Source organism: Sapajus apella, unplaced genomic scaffold (assembly GCF_009761245.1).
Source record: "Sapajus apella isolate SASKATOON/1434 unplaced genomic scaffold, GSC_monkey_1.0 scaffold8, whole genome shotgun sequence".
NCBI lineage: Eukaryota > Metazoa > Chordata > Mammalia > Primates > Cebidae > Sapajus > Sapajus apella.
In genome coordinates, this window is record NW_022436948.1 from 29,169,539 (window position 1) to 29,188,467 (window position 18,929).

At 35.0% G+C, this 18,929-nt stretch overlaps 1 protein-coding gene and 1 long non-coding RNA gene across 8 annotated transcripts in view; one reads left to right on the top strand and one right to left on the bottom strand.

Annotated features, from left to right (window-relative positions):
* LOC116550961 (SAM domain-containing protein SAMSN-1) overlaps window positions 1-18,929 on the top strand; it is a 147,669-nt gene that overhangs the window by 116,423 nt on the left and 12,317 nt on the right. For all 4 annotated transcript variants that reach the window (XM_032277171.1, XM_032277168.1, XM_032277169.1 and 1 more), the window contains 4 exons: window positions 3,366-3,515; window positions 7,793-7,922; window positions 9,979-10,130; window positions 17,842-18,048. In XM_032277171.1, the coding sequence (XP_032133062.1) occupies window positions 3,366-3,515; window positions 7,793-7,922; window positions 9,979-10,130; window positions 17,842-18,048 (639 nt within the window). The remainder of the gene's footprint in view (window positions 1-3,365; window positions 3,516-7,792; window positions 7,923-9,978; window positions 10,131-17,841; window positions 18,049-18,929) is intronic.
* LOC116550964 overlaps window positions 1-18,929 on the bottom strand; it is a 198,327-nt gene that overhangs the window by 64,531 nt on the left and 114,867 nt on the right. The window lies entirely within an intron of this gene.

An 18,929-nucleotide genomic window follows, 5' to 3' on the forward strand; every position in this document is an offset into this window, starting at 1 on the left:
TAAAACAATGTGTGTATGTATATATATACACACACAAACACACACACACACACACACCCCAACGTTGTATTTGTACACATTATTTAGCATATATATATAATTTTATATAAGTTGTAATTGCTTCAAATTAGAAAATGATTAAATGGCTCAACTGTAAATTTGTTAAGGAGAGCATATGGCTGCCCAATTGGACTCTCACACTTCAGTGTATACTGAAACATTCCATTGGTGAGCACTACATACATATTAATAAACTACAAACATTTTAAATGTAGCTTAAGAAAAGCTTCCCATAAAATTAGGTTTACATACAAAAAGTTTCAATAATATGTACATTTAATGGAGCACTCACCATGAAATAAGCACAATGCTAACTTTACCTCTCTATAACAATTTACCTATCTATAACATGGGAAGTATTAGTGTATCTATTTTGCCATTGTGGAAATATGCTTGCTTCATCAAATAAAATTACTTCTAAATTACAGAGTGAATAAAGACAAAGGCAGAACTCTAACTCTTCTCTGACTCCAAAGTTTGCCATACTATCTCATAAAGCTGGGGCCACATTTGCTAAGTGATTAATGACAGGTATAACAACAACTAATAAAATAGTACAGAGATAGGGTGTCTACTGAGAAAACAGAAAATACTGTTTATGATTGAACCTGATTCTGCAAGCTCACAGGCAATATATTCTTTTCAGATCAATAGGTTTTTAGATCTTATGTTTATTTTCAGATATATCTATCTGTAATATTTTTAAATATTTTAATTTTAGTAATTATCTCCTTTTATTTATTATGTATATATTCACATTTATGAGTAAACTTGTACATAACTGTATAATCAACTTTTACATAATTGTAAGTAATACATGGAATATATACACATAAATCTCTCTCCATATATATGTGTGTGTGTGAAGAGAGAAAGAAGCTGTATATAATTTTATTTTCAGTTGGCATCTTGTGTACATTTTTAACTCTCCACAATCATACATATATTCTACTGCTATTTAGTTTATAATTCTGGAATTAGCCTACATAAGATAGCTCAGATTCATTCAGGGTCATTAGTTAATAATGGTCGCCTAATAATTTGTAAAAGAATTTAATGAACCTAATAAAGTAGCTTGCATATTTTTCAAAAGTCCAGCATTCATTCAAAAAAAATGCCTACTCTATGACAGGTTTTCCCTTACTCAGGAAGTACTGTTGCAATCACACATGAAAATCCTTATCATACCTGGAGTCTACAGGGGAAGACAAATCTTAAAAGGACAACAACAAACCCATAAGTAATATCTAAATAGAAATTTGATTCAGGCTATGGAGAACAGAATAGAAAAATGTTAACATTCAAAAGACATAAACATAGTTTCTTTGTAGCTACTGTAAATAATGATAGAAAAACGTAAAAAAATATTTGTGGTACATTTTTCTGAAGTTTAGAAATCACAGGGTAACATAAGTAGTAATTAAATAACATTTCTTATGTTAGTTAGCAAAATAATTCTACAATGAAGACAGAGAAAGTTTAAGTAGAGAGAAGAAAAAGGCTAACTCTAAAATTTTAAAGTGCTTCCAAATTATATTTTATTCGGGGCTTTTGAATTAAGCAAAGAATCTTTGCCTTTATAACCTTGAATGTAGAAATTAATAAAGTGCAATGAGGGTTTAAATTGGCTGTCCATTCATATTTATCATAGGCAATTTGGGGTAAGATATGAAGCAAAATATAATATTGATTAATAATGATATTAACTATGTGGTTAAACTTTTATATTAAAATATTCAAGTTCACTAAAGAGAAGTTTCCCATCGTTTTTTATATTCAGTGAATGACTGCCTGTCCATCTATCAGGAATGGTGGGCAGTGCCAAACTAGATGACCTTCAAGTTTCTTTTCTTGCAAATATAAGGTATTTTAAAATATGTAACCCAAACATATCCTACAAGAAAAAAAAATCTGCAAAGTTCTACATAAGAAGTTTCATTTATTCACATAATATCTAGTGCTAGCTATGTGCCTGGAAGTACTTAGACACTCAAAGAAAACAGATAAAATCTCGAGTCTCATGGAGCATGTATCATAGTAGGAGATGTAGATAATAATCAAATGAAAAAACATATTATCAGATAATGTTAACTGCTTAGAGGAATAATTAATCAGGGCCAATAAACAGGATGTATGGAAGTGTGAAGGGTGATCAATCAGAAAATTGCTCTCCTATTATATGACATGTGAGTAGAAGCCTGGATGACTCATGGAAGAAATTCTTGGATATCTAGGGGAAGCCAATGGCAAAAGCAAATACAAACTTTGGTGAGAACCTCAGAGAGAAACTGCAAGGGGATCAGCATAGCAATACTTTTTTACAGTTGTTTTCAAACTTTACTGAGTATTGGAATCACTTGAAGAGCTTGCTAAAGCACAAACTGCCCTCAAGTGATGTTGATGCTGCTGGTCCAGGGATCATATTTTGATAACCACTGCTCTAGTGAGCAAGGGAGACCTAAGAAAAAGCTAGGGGTGAGGTGGGTGATGAGGATATTTTATTCCATATAGATTCTATATAATGTGACATATATCACATCTATACATATTAATTTTGTTAACAGAACATTGTTTTATGATATATAGAGTCTTGTGGCTGTGAACAGTGTATTTTATTCTGAGTCATTGGTTTAACAAAATTCCTAAGCACAGACAAAAGCAGTCCAAATAAGATGTTTGATTAATATAGCATGTGAATTACATAAAGATTTCTGTACTAATGGCTGGAACCAATTCATATTTACTATTGATTGAGAATGTGGGAAATGTTCATGCTAAGATGAAAAAAAAAAAAAACCCTAATGTTTCTCAGTGGATTTCATTAACACAAAAAGTTCTTTAAAAATAACCACAATCATCTAAATTTCTATGAGAAGCAGGAGGATATTTTTAGGCCCATTCAACTCAGATAGATGCTACAGCCTATTTAAAGCTTCCAATAAAATGTTTTTTTATCTGTGTAGATACAATAACTCCTTATACCTGGTATTTAATCTTATTTGTTCACCTCAGGAAGAGGTAATAAAATGGTTCTTCAATACAGCAATTTAAAAAATAGGCAAAATTCTCTAAAAGAGTTGCAGATGTGAGGCTCAAGTCCTTCAGTATCACAAGGTTTACTTTTCAAGTTTATAACAAAAGCAACCAGGCCTAGACAACTTTAAAAATATGTGTATGTCCATGGAGGCTGCTGCACAGAATGCATGGGAAGTTCACAAACTCAGAATGCTCCCTGTAACAATGATTTCAGATGAATGTTTTTTATGGTTTTATTATTTTGTCTTTTATAAACAATTTTAATCTAGGTACGTGATGGAGATCCCATACATGAAAGTGGAGAACCAAATAAAACTTCAAATAATGGAGGAGGTTTGGGTAAAAAAATGAGAACTATTTCTTGGACAATGAAGAAAAAAGTGGGTAAAAAGTACATCAAAGCCCTTTCTGAGGAAAAGGTAAGTATTCTCTATTACATCATTTGTATTTTTTTACTAAATCTTTCTAAAACTGTTCAGCTGGATTATAGAAGTGCTTGGTGCTTTATGAAGTACTTAAGCACCTGTTTTCTTCCTTAGTCATTATGCCCAGAAGTTGGGTGGAAGGAAGTATTACTTTCATTTTAACAGAAGAAACTAACACTAAGAAAGACCATGCATCAGCCAGGCATGGTGGCTCATGCCTGTAATCCCAGCACTTTGGGAGGCCGATGTGGGCAGATCATGAGGTCAAGAGATTGAGACCATTCTGGCCAACATGGTGAAACCCCATATCTACTAAAAATACAAAAATTAGCTGGGCGTGGTGATGCATGCCTGTAGTCCCAGCTACTCGGGAGCCTGAGACAGGAGAATCACTTGAACCTGGGAGGCAGAAGTTGCAGTGATCCAGTGTACTCCAGCCTGGCGACAGAACGAGATTCCACCAAAAAAGAAAAAAAAAAAAGATCACCCATTTCTAGATGCATGTGAACAACATGTCATTAATTTTGTAGCAAGTATCAGTACTTCATTCATTTTTATTGCCAAGTAATATTTCTCCTTTATGGACCACATTTAATATATCCACTTATCAGTTAATGATCAGTTGGGTTGCTTTCACTTTTTGGCTATTATGAATAATGCTGCTACAAATACTTCTGTTCAATTTTTTGTATGAAAATATTTTTTCATTGCTCTTGGATATATGGTAACTGTGTCTAACAGAGAAACTGGGAAATTGCTTTCCTAAGCAGCTGCGTCATTTTACATTCCCACCAGCAATGAATGAGGGTTTCAATTTCTCCACATCATTGCCAATACTTGTTATTGTCTGTCTTATTAATACTAGCCATCCTAGTGGATGTGAGATGGAATCTCATTGTGATTTTGATTTACATTTTTTTGTACTTTACATTTCCCTGATGACTAATAATGTCAAGAATCTTTTCATGTGCTTTTTAGCCATTTATATATCTTCATGGAGAAGTGTTTTTCACATCCATTGTCCATTTGTAATTGGGTTATTTATCTTTGCATTTTAAATGTTTTTTATATATTCTGGATACAAGTCCTTTATTAGATAATATCACTTGCAATATAATATATTTTCTCCAATTCCGTGGTTTATATTTTTATTTTCTCCATGGTATTGTTTGTAGCACAAGTGTTTATAATTTTATTGTATTCCAGTTTTCTTTTTGTGGTCACTGGTGCTTTTGGTAACATATTTAAGAAACTGTTGTCTAATCTAATGTAATAAATAATTATTCCTATGTTTTCTTTTAAGAGGTCAATAGTCTCATAAATTTTGGTGTATGATTCATTTCAAGGTAATTTGACTGTATGGTATATAGGAAGAGTCTACCTTCATTCTCTTGCAAGTAGATATACAGCTGCCCTAACACTATTTGTTGAAAAGATGATTCTTTTCCTATTTCATTGTCTTGGCACTCTTGTTAAAAATCAATTGACCATAAATATATTGTCATAAATATACAGATCATAAATAAGTGGGTTTATTTATGGGCTCTCAATTCTACTTTATTGATTTTTATGTCTTATGTCCATTCTCTTTTTCAACCCACTTCAATAAGGCTCTGCCCCCAGTATGCCATTAAAATAGCTGTCACCATCTGTAGTGACATCTGTATTGTCAAATCCAGTGGTCACTTTTCTTTCTCCTTACTACTTTTCAGTTGTATTCAACCCAAGTGCTGATATCCTTACATATAAAACATTCACTTTTCTTGGCTTCTTTGACTTGGCATACTTCTGGCATTTATTCTTCCTCATAGTTTCCTTTCTTGGCTCTGCTTTCTTTTTCATCCCTCGAAACAGTGGATCTTCCTGAGGCTTGTTTCTGGTTGCTCCACTGAATTTACCCTCTCCTCCTAAGTCAGCTCATCTACTTCATGACTTTGTCTTCAACAAATATATCTCTAGCAATGACCTCTTCACTTATCTGTTGTATTTACATAATCAATTTCTTATTTGATATTCTCATTTAGATGTGCAGTATACATCCAAAACGTAATATATCCAAAGCTAATATATCAATTCTCTATGCTTTTACCAAAAAAAAAAAAAAAAAAAAAAAGGTTTTCTCATCCAGTATTCCCCAGTGGCAGCAGACAACACTGATTTCCAAAACAAATAAAAACAAAAATATAAGAGAGGAAAAAAGAAAAGAAAATCTAAGAATCACCCTAAACTTCTTCTTTTTCTCACTTTTCACACAAATTCATCAGTAAATTATCTTAATTGTATTATCAAGTATATATAAACTCTCTAATTTCTCCATGTAAACTATTCCTGCTTTAGACTAAGTAACCAACTATTCTTTCCTGGATTACTATAATAATCCCCTGATTGCTTCCCATGCTTTTTATTCTTTCTCACATAAAATTTATTCTCCATATGAAAGCCAAAAATATCTCTGACAAGTAGAAATGTGGTCATGGTTGAAATTTCAGTGTCTTCATAATGCACCCCTTTACTTGGTGTGCTCATTCTAGTCCTCTGAGAAGCAGATCCTAAGAAAGGAATAGAAACACGAGAGATTTATAGGGGGAAATGCTAGGAAGGCCAAAGAAGAGAAAGCCTTTAGACTGCAATGCAAATCTGACATCTGTAAAAGGACAGGGAAAAGGAAGAAGGATCAGGTAGAGAGAGTCTCATACTTCAGCAGAATTCTGAGAAAGCTTTGGTCAGATCGATGGAGGATTCTTATACTAAAGCTTTCCATTACAGGAGCCCTGCATTCCACTAGGATGGGCTCAAACAATACCCCTACATTTTCAGTTACTGGCAGGGTATATGGCTTTACTGCAAACAGAGTGGTGGATACAGAGGGGCAGTCCTGGGGCTGTTAGTAAAGAAAGGTCCCTCAGTAAGAGATCTAAGTGGCACATTTACATGGCCACCACACGTGGTCTAAAAAGCTTTTCTTGATGTGGCTCCAGTCTACTTCCCTAAACTTACGCACTAATATTCTCCTTTCTCTCACCACATTAGCCTTGTTGTTTTCCCCTGCACAACCCAAGCTAATTCTGAGTTCAGTTATTTTGCTCTTGCTGTTCCTTTTGCTTAGAAAACTGTCTCCAAAGCTTCATCTAAGTTGCATTTTCTTTTCATTTAGGTCAATAATTGGGGGCATACATTACTGTATGGCAGAGGTCTTTGAAGGGCACTCCGTTTAAAGCAACCAACCTGTAACCTTAACCTTAGCCACACATTCTCTCGCATCACCCAGTTTTCTTTCTTAACACTTATTATTTTCTGAAATTGTCTTGCTTATTTTGTTTATACACACCTCCCCAAATACTCTACACACACAGACACGCAGATGCACAACACACACAGCTAACACAATAGAATATCCTTCATTATAACAAGCACCCTGTTATCTTGTTTACTGTGATAATTCCGAGTTCCCAGAACATTGCCCAGGAGCTAGTAGGTGTTCTATAAACTTGTGTTGAATGGATAAAAGCAGAGAATACAACTGAGTGTCTAGTATATGTATATTGTCAAGTTTTATCAACATTTAGAAATGCACACAAAGAATGTTGAATTACATTCTGATAATTATTAAGAAATTCATAAGTTTAATCCAAACTATTGAAATATGGAAAACACTGGAGATGTTTTCAAGAAAATATAATTTGTTTTGAAATTGTCTGTCTTTTCTAATTTTATGCAAGGTTTGCTTTTCACTTGACTAGCAAGCACGGTATTAGATGTGTAAAGCTTCTTAGATAAGCTTTGCTTTAGAATTGCAAAATGTACATGTTTTATTCATATCTAGTGATCTGGTAGGGTGCAAATAATTCACATGAAACAACCATGCAGAGTTGAAGCTTATAGGATCAGTGGATTAGTAATGGTGGTAAATAGAGGATAAGGACAACATGAAGAAGTAAATGTGTCTTAAAAGATAAACCATAGATGTTAATAAATCTAACATTTTTGATTAAATAGTATTGATATGATATTCATCCTGGTTTGTAAAAGTGAGCCATTATAACTTCAACTGAATTCTAGAAAAAGGAGTGTGTCATCTGAAGAATTTTTTCAAGTATATTGAAAAGGTTTTGCTAGAAATTGAACTGAAGATCAACTACTATCATATTTTATCCTTATGTATTAAGTATTTCATTGCTAAAATATGCCTTGTCTATTAAATCAATGTACACAATGAACATCTTCATGGAAATCTTCTCTCTGTACTTAACCTCTGGTTTGTTTTTCTGAAGGATGAAGAACATGGAGAGGATGTCCTTCCATATAGGAACAGTGACCCTGTGATTGGGACCCACACAGAGAAGGTGTCCCTCAAAGCCAGTGACTCCATGGATAGTCTCTACAGTGGACAGAGCTCATCAAGTAAGGTTAACGAATCAAGGACAAGATCCTGGGTGTGAGGTCTGGGTTTAATTCATTAAAAACAACAAGTTAAATTAGCAACAAGGTTCCAGCTGCTTGATAAGAGAAATAGTAAAATATTGTAAGATCTATTAAATCTATATAGAGCTGCTATTGTTTAAATAATACATAATCTATTTGACACAGTTATATATTGTGTTAAAACTTTTAACACTGTAGTCAACAACAGTGTAAAAAGTCGTATTAGGTGATTCAATCTGCATCTCTAAAATAAAAATCTTCGTTGGAGTGAGCCAGCTTTATCTTGAGTCAAAATATTTTAAAATTACTTAAAGTATTCAGATAAATGAAATTTATTTTCTGTTCTGTTCTCTGTCCCTTTCTTTCTCCCGCCCTCTTCCCTGCATCCCCCTCTCTCTTTCTCCCCCCACCGCTTTTCTTTTTTCCGGAAGTACTCTGAAAAAATGTAGCACATTTGCATCAATTTACTTTTACTGACATTTACCTTTTAGATTTTAACCCAGAATTAATGAGTAAAGAGCGAAGCAATATGCAAATAATAAATGGTAGGAATGTCACCAATTAGGTGGCAAAAAGGGATCCATAACTGACAAACAAGGATTTTCTAATGAACATTAATAATTTTCTAAGAAATAAATCACTCAGGATTTAGCCATTTTTTCAGCTACAATATTTGGATGAAATGACTGATATTTCAGGGTTCCTTATGAATTTTTATATGTAGACTGTTATATATCTCGCTAATCTTTTCAGAGCTTTTAAATGTTTTTGCAAAGTTTATTTTCCATTTCCTTTTAAATTGACTGCTTGTGTTATTTGAAGATGTATGGCAAGGACCAGATGTTTCAAATATCCTGAGTTTTATTCCTATTTTCCTATTTGCTGTAGAATAGTTATTTTGTGACAAAAGCTAACAAAAACATTTTTAAAGCGTATTTTTTTGCATGTGTGAAATTCAGATCTCATTAGTATTCATTTCTGCTGGAAGTTTTAAAACTATATTGTGATGCTGAATGTGGGGAGAATTTTATTAACTAGAATGGACTGTGAAAATCCCTGGTCTGGAGTTGTCACAGAATGGAGGGTGTGAAGAGATGGTGGCCCATTTTACTATTAGCATATACCACTTAATTTATGTGATTAGATGCAACTCACCTGTGTTTTACACCAGTTCACATACAATGTGGAGCATCTTGAAGGGTCTTTACCTTATTTCCACATTGCATGGTAGTGAAACCTGGGCTATTCCCTCTTTGAACAGAATAATGAAAGGCCAGATCAAGGAAGAAGTGATGACTGAGTATGAAGGTAGGGGAGGAGAGTTACTTCCACTGGGAGCCATTCTTGTTCCCAGGCAGATGGCAAAATATTTCTTTTCTCGTTTCCTTGAAGTTCAGAGCAGTTTTAAAGGCCCAGTTTCGAAGTTTCAAACCACTTGGGGGTGCAGACATTTGGACACACTTCCTCTTTCTTTTACACTCATACAACAAGCAAAAGTGCCACCTGTTATGGCAGAAATACTGACTCAAAATGGCCTTTGGTACACAGTGGGAACTCTGGCCGAAAAGGTTTGTGATAAGTTGTAGGAAACTTTGTAATGTCATGCTTTGAGCATTCATGATCAATAGCACACAAAATTCAAACTTGCTATCAGTTTCTGTCTTTGTCTGCACGTACAAAATTAATTACCTGGCTTGGTCAGTGGTTGTACCTGTACCTTCCTCGTCTTTGGCAAGTGTCCAACGCTTAGTATATTGTGTATTGGATCAGATTATGGAGAATGAAGTGAGAGGGTACTTGGGTTAGTAGTGGAGTAGAGACTGGCCAGATTGGCAGGAAAAAGGTTAGAAATGCTCAGAGAACAAAGCTCACTGATGGAGAGCAACTGGGAGACCATAACCAGGATGAGTCCATTAGAACCTCCTCATGAGCCTGGCATCCAGTGTTCCAGCATTATCAATACTTAGTTGTGTCCAAATGATGGTTCAGAATGTTGGAAGTCTTCAGTGACAGCTGTGAACTTCTGCTTCATCAGGTGGCATAACAAGCTGTTCAGATGGTACAAGTAACCGTGACAGCTTTCGACTGGATGATGATGGCCCCTATTCAGGACCATTCTGCGGCCGTGCCAGAGTGCATACGGATTTCACACCAAGTCCCTATGACACTGACTCCCTCAAAATCAAGGTGAGAGGACACCATATCCCACCTTCTGAATGGTTTGTCAAATGCTGGTTATATGATCTGTTACAAACGAGTATAAGCAATGGGAAGACAGGGTGTGAGTATGTTCTTCCCAACAATAGAAGTGGAGACTGGCTTACAGCACTAAGAATTTGAATGAAGTAAGTGAGGTGGAGCCGGGGTAGCAGTCTGTTCAGGCTAATGGCATAATTTGTTACTATGTAGACAATTCAGGTTCAAAATCTATCAGGGAGGAAGGGATTCTCTCCATTTTCATGAAAACCAAAGCCTCACAGTTGCTGAAGGTGTTCAACTCTGCCTGATACTTGCAGAAATAAAAACAACAAAACCAAAGAGAAGGAGAGGAGGTGCAAATGTCAGGCAAGAATGTAGCAGAGCAAAGGCCTTGGGAACGAGGCTTCGTAAGGCAACCCCAGTACTTTTTATTTTTGTTTTTATTTTTATTTTCATAGGCTATTGGGTAACAGGTAGTGCTTGGTTACATGAGTAACTTCTTTAGTAGTTATTTGTGAGATTTTGGTGCACTCATCACCCAAGCAGTATACACTGCACTATATTTGTAGTCTTTTATCCCTCACCGCCTTCCCACTTTTTCCCCCTGGGTCCTCAAAGTCCATTATGTCATTCCTATACTTTCGCATCTTCATAGCTTACCTCCTGCTTATGAATAAGAACATACGAGGTTTGGTTTTCCATTCCTGAGTTACTTCACTTAGAATAATAGTGAGCAGTTTCATCCAGGTCACTGCAAATGCCATTAATTCATTCCTTTTTATGGCTGAGTAGTATTTCATCATATATATATATATATATATATATATATATATATATATATATCTCACTGTTTCTTTATCTACTCATTGACTGATGGGCATTTAGGCTGGTTTCACATTTTTGCAATTGCAAATTGTGTTGCTATAAACATGTGTGTGCAAGTATATTTTTCATATAATGACTTCTTTTCCTCTGGGTACTCAGCAGTGGAATTGCTGAATCAAATGGTAGTTCTACTTTTAGTTCTTTAAGGAATTTCTACACTGTTTTCCATAGGGTTGTACTAGTTTATATTCCCACCAGCTGTGTAGAAGTGTTCCCATTTCACTACATCCATGCCAACAATTTTTTTTTTTTAATTTTTCTGATTACGGCCATTCTTGCAAAGGTGGCTTTGCATTGTGGTTTTGATTTGCCTTTCCCAATCATTAGAGATGGTGTGCATTTTTTCATGTTTGTTGGCCATTTGTATATCTTCTTTTGAGAATTGTCTGTTTATGTCCTCAGCCCAATTTTGATGGGATTGTTTTGTTTTTTTTCTTGTTGATCTGAGTTCATTGTAGATTTTGGATATTAGTCCTTTATCAGATGTAGAGATTGTAAAGATTTTTTCCCACTCTCTGGGTTGTCTTTTACCTCTGCTGACTGTTCATTTTGCCATGCAAAAGCTCTTTAGTTTGATGAAGTCCCAGCAATTTATCATTGTTTTTATTGCATTTCTTTTTGGGTTCTTGGTCATGAAATCTTTGCCTAAGCCAATGTCTGGAAAGGTTTTTCCAATGTTATCTTCTGGAAGTTTTATAGTTTCAGGACTTAGATTTAAGTCTTTAATCCATCTTGAGTTGATTTTTGTATAAGGTGAGAGTTGAGGATTCAGTTTTATTACCCTACATGTGGCTAGCCAAATATCCCAGCACCATTTGTTGAAAAGGGTGTCCTTTCCTTACTTTATGTTTTTGCTTGCTTTGTCAAAAATCAGTTGGCTGTAAGTATTCGGGTTTATTTCTGGGTTCTCTATTCTGTTCCATTGTTCTATGTGCCTATTTTTTATACTAGTACCATGTTGTTTTGGTGACTATGGCCTTATAGTATAGTTTGAAATTAGGTAATGTGATGCCTCCAGATTTGTTATTTTTGCTTAATTAAGTTTGCTTTGGCTATGGAAGCCCTTTCTTTTGTTTCATATGAATTTTAGGATTTTTTTTTTTAATTCTGTGAAGAATGATGGTGGTATTTTGATGGGAATTGTGTTGAATTTGTAGATTGCTTTTGGCAGTACAGTCATTTTTACAATATTGATTCTACACATCCATAGGCATGGAATATGTTTCCATTTGTTTGTGCTGTCTATGATTTCTTTCAGCAGTGTTTTGTAGTTTTCCTTGTAGAGGTCTTTCCTTGGTTAGGTATATTTCAATGTTTTTCTTTTATTTTTTTTATTTTGCAGCTATTGTAAAAGGGGTTGAGTTCTTGAATTGATTATTAGCTTGGTTGCTCCTGGTGTATAGAAAAGCTACAGATTTTTGTACATTAATTTTGTATTCAGAAACTCTGCTGAATTCTTTTATCAGTTCTAGGAGCTTCATGGAAGAGTCTTTAGGGTTTTCTAGGTAAATGATCAGATCATCAGCAAACAGTGACAGTTTGACTTCCTTTTTAGTCATTTAGATGCCCTTTTTTTTCTCTTGTCTGATTGCTCTGGCTAGGACTTCTAGTACTGTGTTGAAGAGGAATGGTGAGAGTGGGCATCCTTTCCTTGTTCTAGTTCTCAAAGGGAATGCTTTCACCTTTTCCTCATTCAGTATTATGCTGACTGTGGGTTTGTCATAGATGCCTTTTATTATATTGGGGCATGTACCTTGTCTGCTAATTTTGCTGAGAATTTTAATCATAAAGAGATGCTGGATTTTGTCAAGTGCTTTTTCTGCATCTATTGAGATGATTATGTTTTTTGTTTGTTTGTTTTTTGTTTTTTTTTGTAATTCTGTTTATATGGTGTATCATGTTTATTGATGTGCGTATGTTAGCCCATCCCTGCATCCCTGATATTAAACCCACTTGATCGTGGTAGATTATCTTTTTGATATGTTGTTGAATTATGGTTAGCAAGTATTTTGTTAAGAATTTTAGCCTGTTGCTTTCTTTTTTGGTTATGTCCTTTCCTGGTTTTGGTACTAGGGTGATACTGGCTTCATAGAATGATTTAGGGAGGGTTCCTTCTTTCTCTATCTTGTGGGTTAGTGTCAATAGGATTGGTACCAATTCTTCTTTGTCTGGTAGAATTCTGCTGTGAATCAGTCTGGTTCTCAACTTTTTTTTTTATTGGTAATTTTTAAATTATCATTTCAATCTCACTGATTATTATTGGTCTGCTCCAAGTATCTAACTTTTTTTTTTTTTTTTTTAAGCTAGGGGGCTTGTATTTTTCCAGGAATTTAGCCATCTCTTCTAGTTTATGCATGTAAAGGTGTTTGTAGTAGCCCTGAATGATCTTTTGTATTTCTGTAGTGTCAGTTATAATAGCTTCTGTTTCATTTCTTATTGAGCTTATTTGAAATTTCTCTTTTCTTTTCTTGGTTAATCTTGCTAATGGTCTATTAATTCTATTTATCTTTTCAAAAAAGCATCTTTTTGTTTCTTTTATCTTTTGAATTGTTTCTGTTTCCATTTTATTTTGTTCTGCTCTGATCTTGGTTATTTCCTTTCTTCTGCTGTTTTGGGGTTGGGTTTGTTCTTGTTTCTCTAGTTCCTTGTGGTATGACCGTAGACTGTTTGGGTTCTTTCAGACTTTTTGATGTAGGTGTTTAAGGCTATGAACTTTCCTCTTGGCACTGCCTTTGCTGTGTCACAGAGGTTTTGATAGGTTGTGTCACTATTGTTGTTCAGTTTGAAGAATATTTTAATTTCCATCTTGAGTTCATTTTTGACCCAATGATTATTCAGGAGCAGGTTATTTAATTTCCATGTATTTGCATGGTTTCGAAGATTCCTTTTGGAGCTGATTTCCAGTTTTATTCCACTGTGGTCTGAGACAGTGACTGATATAACTTCAATTTTTTTGATTTATTGAGGCTCATTTTGTGGCCTATCATAGCATCTAACTTGGAAAAAGTTCCATGTGCCATTGAATAGAATGTATATTCTTCAGTTGTTGGATGGAACGTTCTGTATATATCCGTTAAGTCCATTTGTTCCAGGGCATAATTTAAATCCATTGTTTCTTTGTTGACTTTCTGTCTGATGATTTGTCTAGGCCATCAAGTCCCCCACTATTATTGTGTTGCTGTCTATCTCATTTCTTAGGTCCATTAGTAATTGCTTTATAAATTTGGGAGCTCCAGTGTTAGGTGCATACATGGTTAAGATTGTGATATTTTCCTGTTAGACAAGGCCTTTTATCATTATATAATGTCCCTCTTTGTCTTGTTTAACTGCTGATGCTTTAAAGTTTGTTTTGTCTGATATAAGAATAGCTATTCCTGCTTACTTTTGGTGTCCATTTAGACTCTAGCAAGGCCAAGGAAGTTTTCCTTAATTATTTTCCCAAATATGTTTTCCAAATTTTTAAATTTCTCTTTTTCCTCAGGAACACTGATTATTCTTATTTTTGGTAGTTTAACATAATCCCAAACTTCTTGGAGGCTTTGTTACCTCTCTTCTGGATCTAGCCACCCAGCAAGTCTAGCAGGCTCCAGGCTGGTACTGGGGGTTGTCTGCACAGAGTTCTATGATGTGAACTGTCTGTGGGTCTCTCCACTATGGATACCAGCACAATATTTGGGTTGTCTTCCATGTACTGAAGGAGGAATCCACTTCTTTCATGGGCTCTGTAGGTCCTCTCAAGTTTCCTGATTTATTTCTGTAATTGTTCTGGAGCAAAAATTCATTATGCGAGCTTCCACTCATTATTCTGTCTGCCCAAGTTGGAGCTGCAATCCAGTCCTGCCTCTTGTCTGCTGTGATGCCCCAGAAAAGTCTAGTACTTTTTAAGTTGATTGTTATGAGTAACCAGAGACCTTTCTCCCATTGGTATTTCCTCCTGAATTCCCTCTTCTTACTCTTTTCCTCTGTATTCATTTCCTAATGCTGTGTAACACATTGCCCTAATCTCAGAGGCATCAAACAACACAAATGTGTTTCTCACAGTTTCTGTAGGTCATAATTGTGCACATGGCTCAACTGAGTTCTAAGCAGGCTGTGATCTCACCTGAGGCTCAGGGTCCTCTTCTGAGTTCGCTGGCTATTGGCAGAATTCAGTTCTTTGTGGTCATAGGACTGAGGACACCATTTTCTTGCTGGATATCAACTGGAGGCCATTCTCAGCCCCTAGATTCCACCAGCTAGGGCCTTCTTTACAATCTGGCAGTTTGCTTTTTCAGGGTAAGCAGGAAAAAGCTCACTCAGGCTTTAATATTCTTTCTTTTTAAGTGATCCTACCTGATTTGTCAGACCCACCAAGATAATTTTCCTTTCAGTTAACTCAATATCAAATAATTTAGTACAATAATTGGATCTGCAAAGTCCCTCCTATCATGTAAGGGTAACATAATCATGATTATGAAATCCATGTAAGCAGTTTTCATAGTCCTGCTTACACTCAAGGGGAACAGTCGATTACAATAGCACAAAGAGAAGACGGCTTTGTGCTAAAAGAATTCATAGATGTTAAATTAATTCTTTCTAGTATCACAAAGTGCTAAAAGTCAAAGGACATAAAGTATGAATTTTCTATATTGTTAACACTTAACCAATGTTAACTAATAATTATGATATATTATGGAGTATTTATATTATTATTTAACAGTTAAGGTCTTGATCCCTTCCATACTATCAAATCACAGTAAGCTTAACTGGAGAATAAAACATGTACTGTAAGCTCCTTAGTCATGTATATGGAATGATCTGATTTCTAAGTTCAAGTCTTGGGGAAATGATATTGTAATCTAGTAACCATTGTGGAAGAGAGAAATAGAAGGAAATAAACACAGCACAGTTTGACTCAGGATAGCCTTTCAACTTCCCTACAATACCATGCCAGGGTGCCACTGCTGCTGCTGCCTCAGGTGAGTTTTTGTGAAGCTCTTACAGGATACAATAACAATTCCCCAGTTACCCATGAAGATTGAAATACTATTATTTCCATCAAGGGTTTTATCCAAAACGAAACTGAGTCTTTGCTTGATGAACTGTGGGCTTTCCTGGAATGTGCAGGTATATATGTTTAAAGAATAATTTGCAAATTTACAAGTCTCAAATATAATAGGAAGGATGCGATAAAGGGTTTCCATGCCTAGAAACTTTCTAGAGCTTTGGGAGAGCTTCCCAGTCTCCCTAGCTGATGCCATCCAGCCTATGATTTTATTCCCTTTCCTTAAAGGCAGAAAGACCTAGCTTAATGGATCACAAGACTAGACAGGCAGATGATCACAAAGTAGAAAGACCAGATAGTTCAGTCACAGTGAATTATACCATTACAAGTAAAATCTGTTTTTTAGATGGAAGAACACACATTCCTAGAGCAGCAAGAAAAATATTTTTAGTAGCAGACTTGATGCTTAGTTTGTTTGAGGGTAGACGTTAAAAATGGGCAAAAATATTAGAATCCGTAAAGTCCTCTCTGGGGCAGAAACTTTTGTCTCAAAGGAGGAACTATGACTCTTAAACCTAGGCATCATATTTGCATAGAAATAAATTTTGTTTACAAATAAATATCCCCATGAAGTATTCTACTTTTGCCAATAACTAGCAGCTTATAGTTAATTATCACCTTAGATGTGAGTAAAGAAAAAGACCAATTGGTTTGTCCATACCAATGTGATTCATTCATACTTCAATTAAAACTTTGCTGTGAGCTCAATCTAAATGTTATCTCCTCTTAATAAAAGGAGGGCATGAATACCTTAACAAGAATTATTTAGCATAATTTAAACTTACTGTACACATACTTTTATATGACTTCGGTACAATTTATTTAGATAGATGAAATACTGGAGATGGGTTTATCTTATACTGTAGATAAATTTTTCAGATGCACTAGAAACACATAGAGTAACAGACTTCTCCTTCATCTCCGTCCCCAGCTGGGGAGTACCTCCAGGAATGGTGATTTGAGCTTTGTTACATATACATTGCTTTGAAAGTACAAATAATAAGGGCATCATTTTTTAGTTCAGGTAACTTAGACTTGAGTCCTGGTTCTGTCATTAACTTCCTTTAAGCTCTTGGGAAGTCATTTAATATATCTGTTTCCTTTTCTGTAATATTTAAATTAGTAATGACGATACCTCCCTTATGTATCTAAGTGATGTGTTATGAGCAAAAATAGAGTAGGCAAAAGTGTTTTGTAAATTACACTATGTTCTACAGTTATAAGTTGACAAATTGATATGATAACAGAAGCATAAACATGTCATCAAACTGTGTGAGGGCTTTTTGTCAAGAATGTTTAAGTTTTCTTCCTTATACCTAGTAAATAACTTCTTTGAATTTATTTTTTAAGACGGGATCTCACTCTGTTGCCCAGGCTAGAGTGCAGTGACACATTCACAGCTCACTGTAGCCTTGAACTCCTCCCACTTTGGCCTACAGGCACATGCTACCATTCCAGGCTAATTAAAAAAAAAATTATTTTTGTAGAGATGAGATCTCACTTTGGCACCCAGGCTGATCTTAAACTCCTGGCCTCAAGCAATCCTCCTGCCTTGGCCTCCCAAACTTCTGGGATTATAAGCATAACCCACCATATCATCAGCCTGAACTTTTGAGAGAAGTGGATGTTTAGATTTATTTCTATTATATCTGAACCCCTTTAGCATAATGTCCTCATTATTCTAGTTTTCTATGATTTCATTCTTTCTATCAATTTTTATAGCATCATAGTTCTCCGAAACCTAATCTGTATGGATTTCTTTTTCCTTAGAAAGGAGACATCATAGACATTATCTGCAAAACACCAATGGGGATGTGGACAGGAATGCTGAACAATAAAGTCGGAAACTTCAAATTCATTTATGTGGATGTCATCTCAGAAGAGGAAGCAGCCCCCAAGAAAATAAAGGCAAACCGAAGGAGTAACAGTGAAAAATCCAAAACTCTGCAGGAGTTCCTAGAGAGGATTCATCTTCAGGTGAGCAAATCTATGATCTGTTTGCTTTTGGTGGCATGTAAATGGAAAAATTGAGGAGCATGGATCAGTATTTGTGTTGTGCTGTTTAAAAATACAAGTCTTACAAGCAAAGGAAAACCTGTTTTCCTAGAAGAGCTCTTATTTCTCCTTTATTACTTTTATTATGCAAGGACAAGTCTTGGTATAATATCCCTTGGACTAAACCTTAATAGTATTTAGCAGTGACAATAGAGATTAATGTTGAGAAAGTGCAGTGAAAAATAAAAATACCTTAGAAGAACAAAAGGCCCTAAGAAAATGTCTAAATTAGAATGATAAAGAAAGTATAAGGAATAAAAATAAGTCTAAAAAAGTGAAAGGAAAAATGAAAAGAGAATTGTATTCTTTACAAAGCAGAGATCAAAATCAAGTTGAGAGAAGATAACTGAATATAATCATTTTAAAAGTAATTTGAAGGAAATAGTGATCATCAAGCCCCATAATGGTTGTGTTAAGTGTGTTGTCTGTATCTATAACCCAATTATTATTTTCTTGTTATATTAGCAAAATTCTCTTGTTAAATGGCATGTACAGAAAATACACCTAGTATCAATCAATTTACAGTTTTTTAATCTATTTCTAAAATCAACTGAGCAGTACTTTGATAGTTTTCAAAATTCATCAAGACAATAGTCAATTACACTTTTCTTAATTGTTTTTTTTTCTGAATTATCTAGTTATGTTTCTGTCTATAAACACAGCCTCTAAGCTCTCCTGTATTGCTATTGGTACACCCCAAATGAGATATTCCTTAGAGAATGTACAGGTTGGCATCTTGCCTCTGCCTCTTGTTTGTTCTGTGACCTGTGTGAAAACCAAGGGCTAAGAGACTGAAATAACTT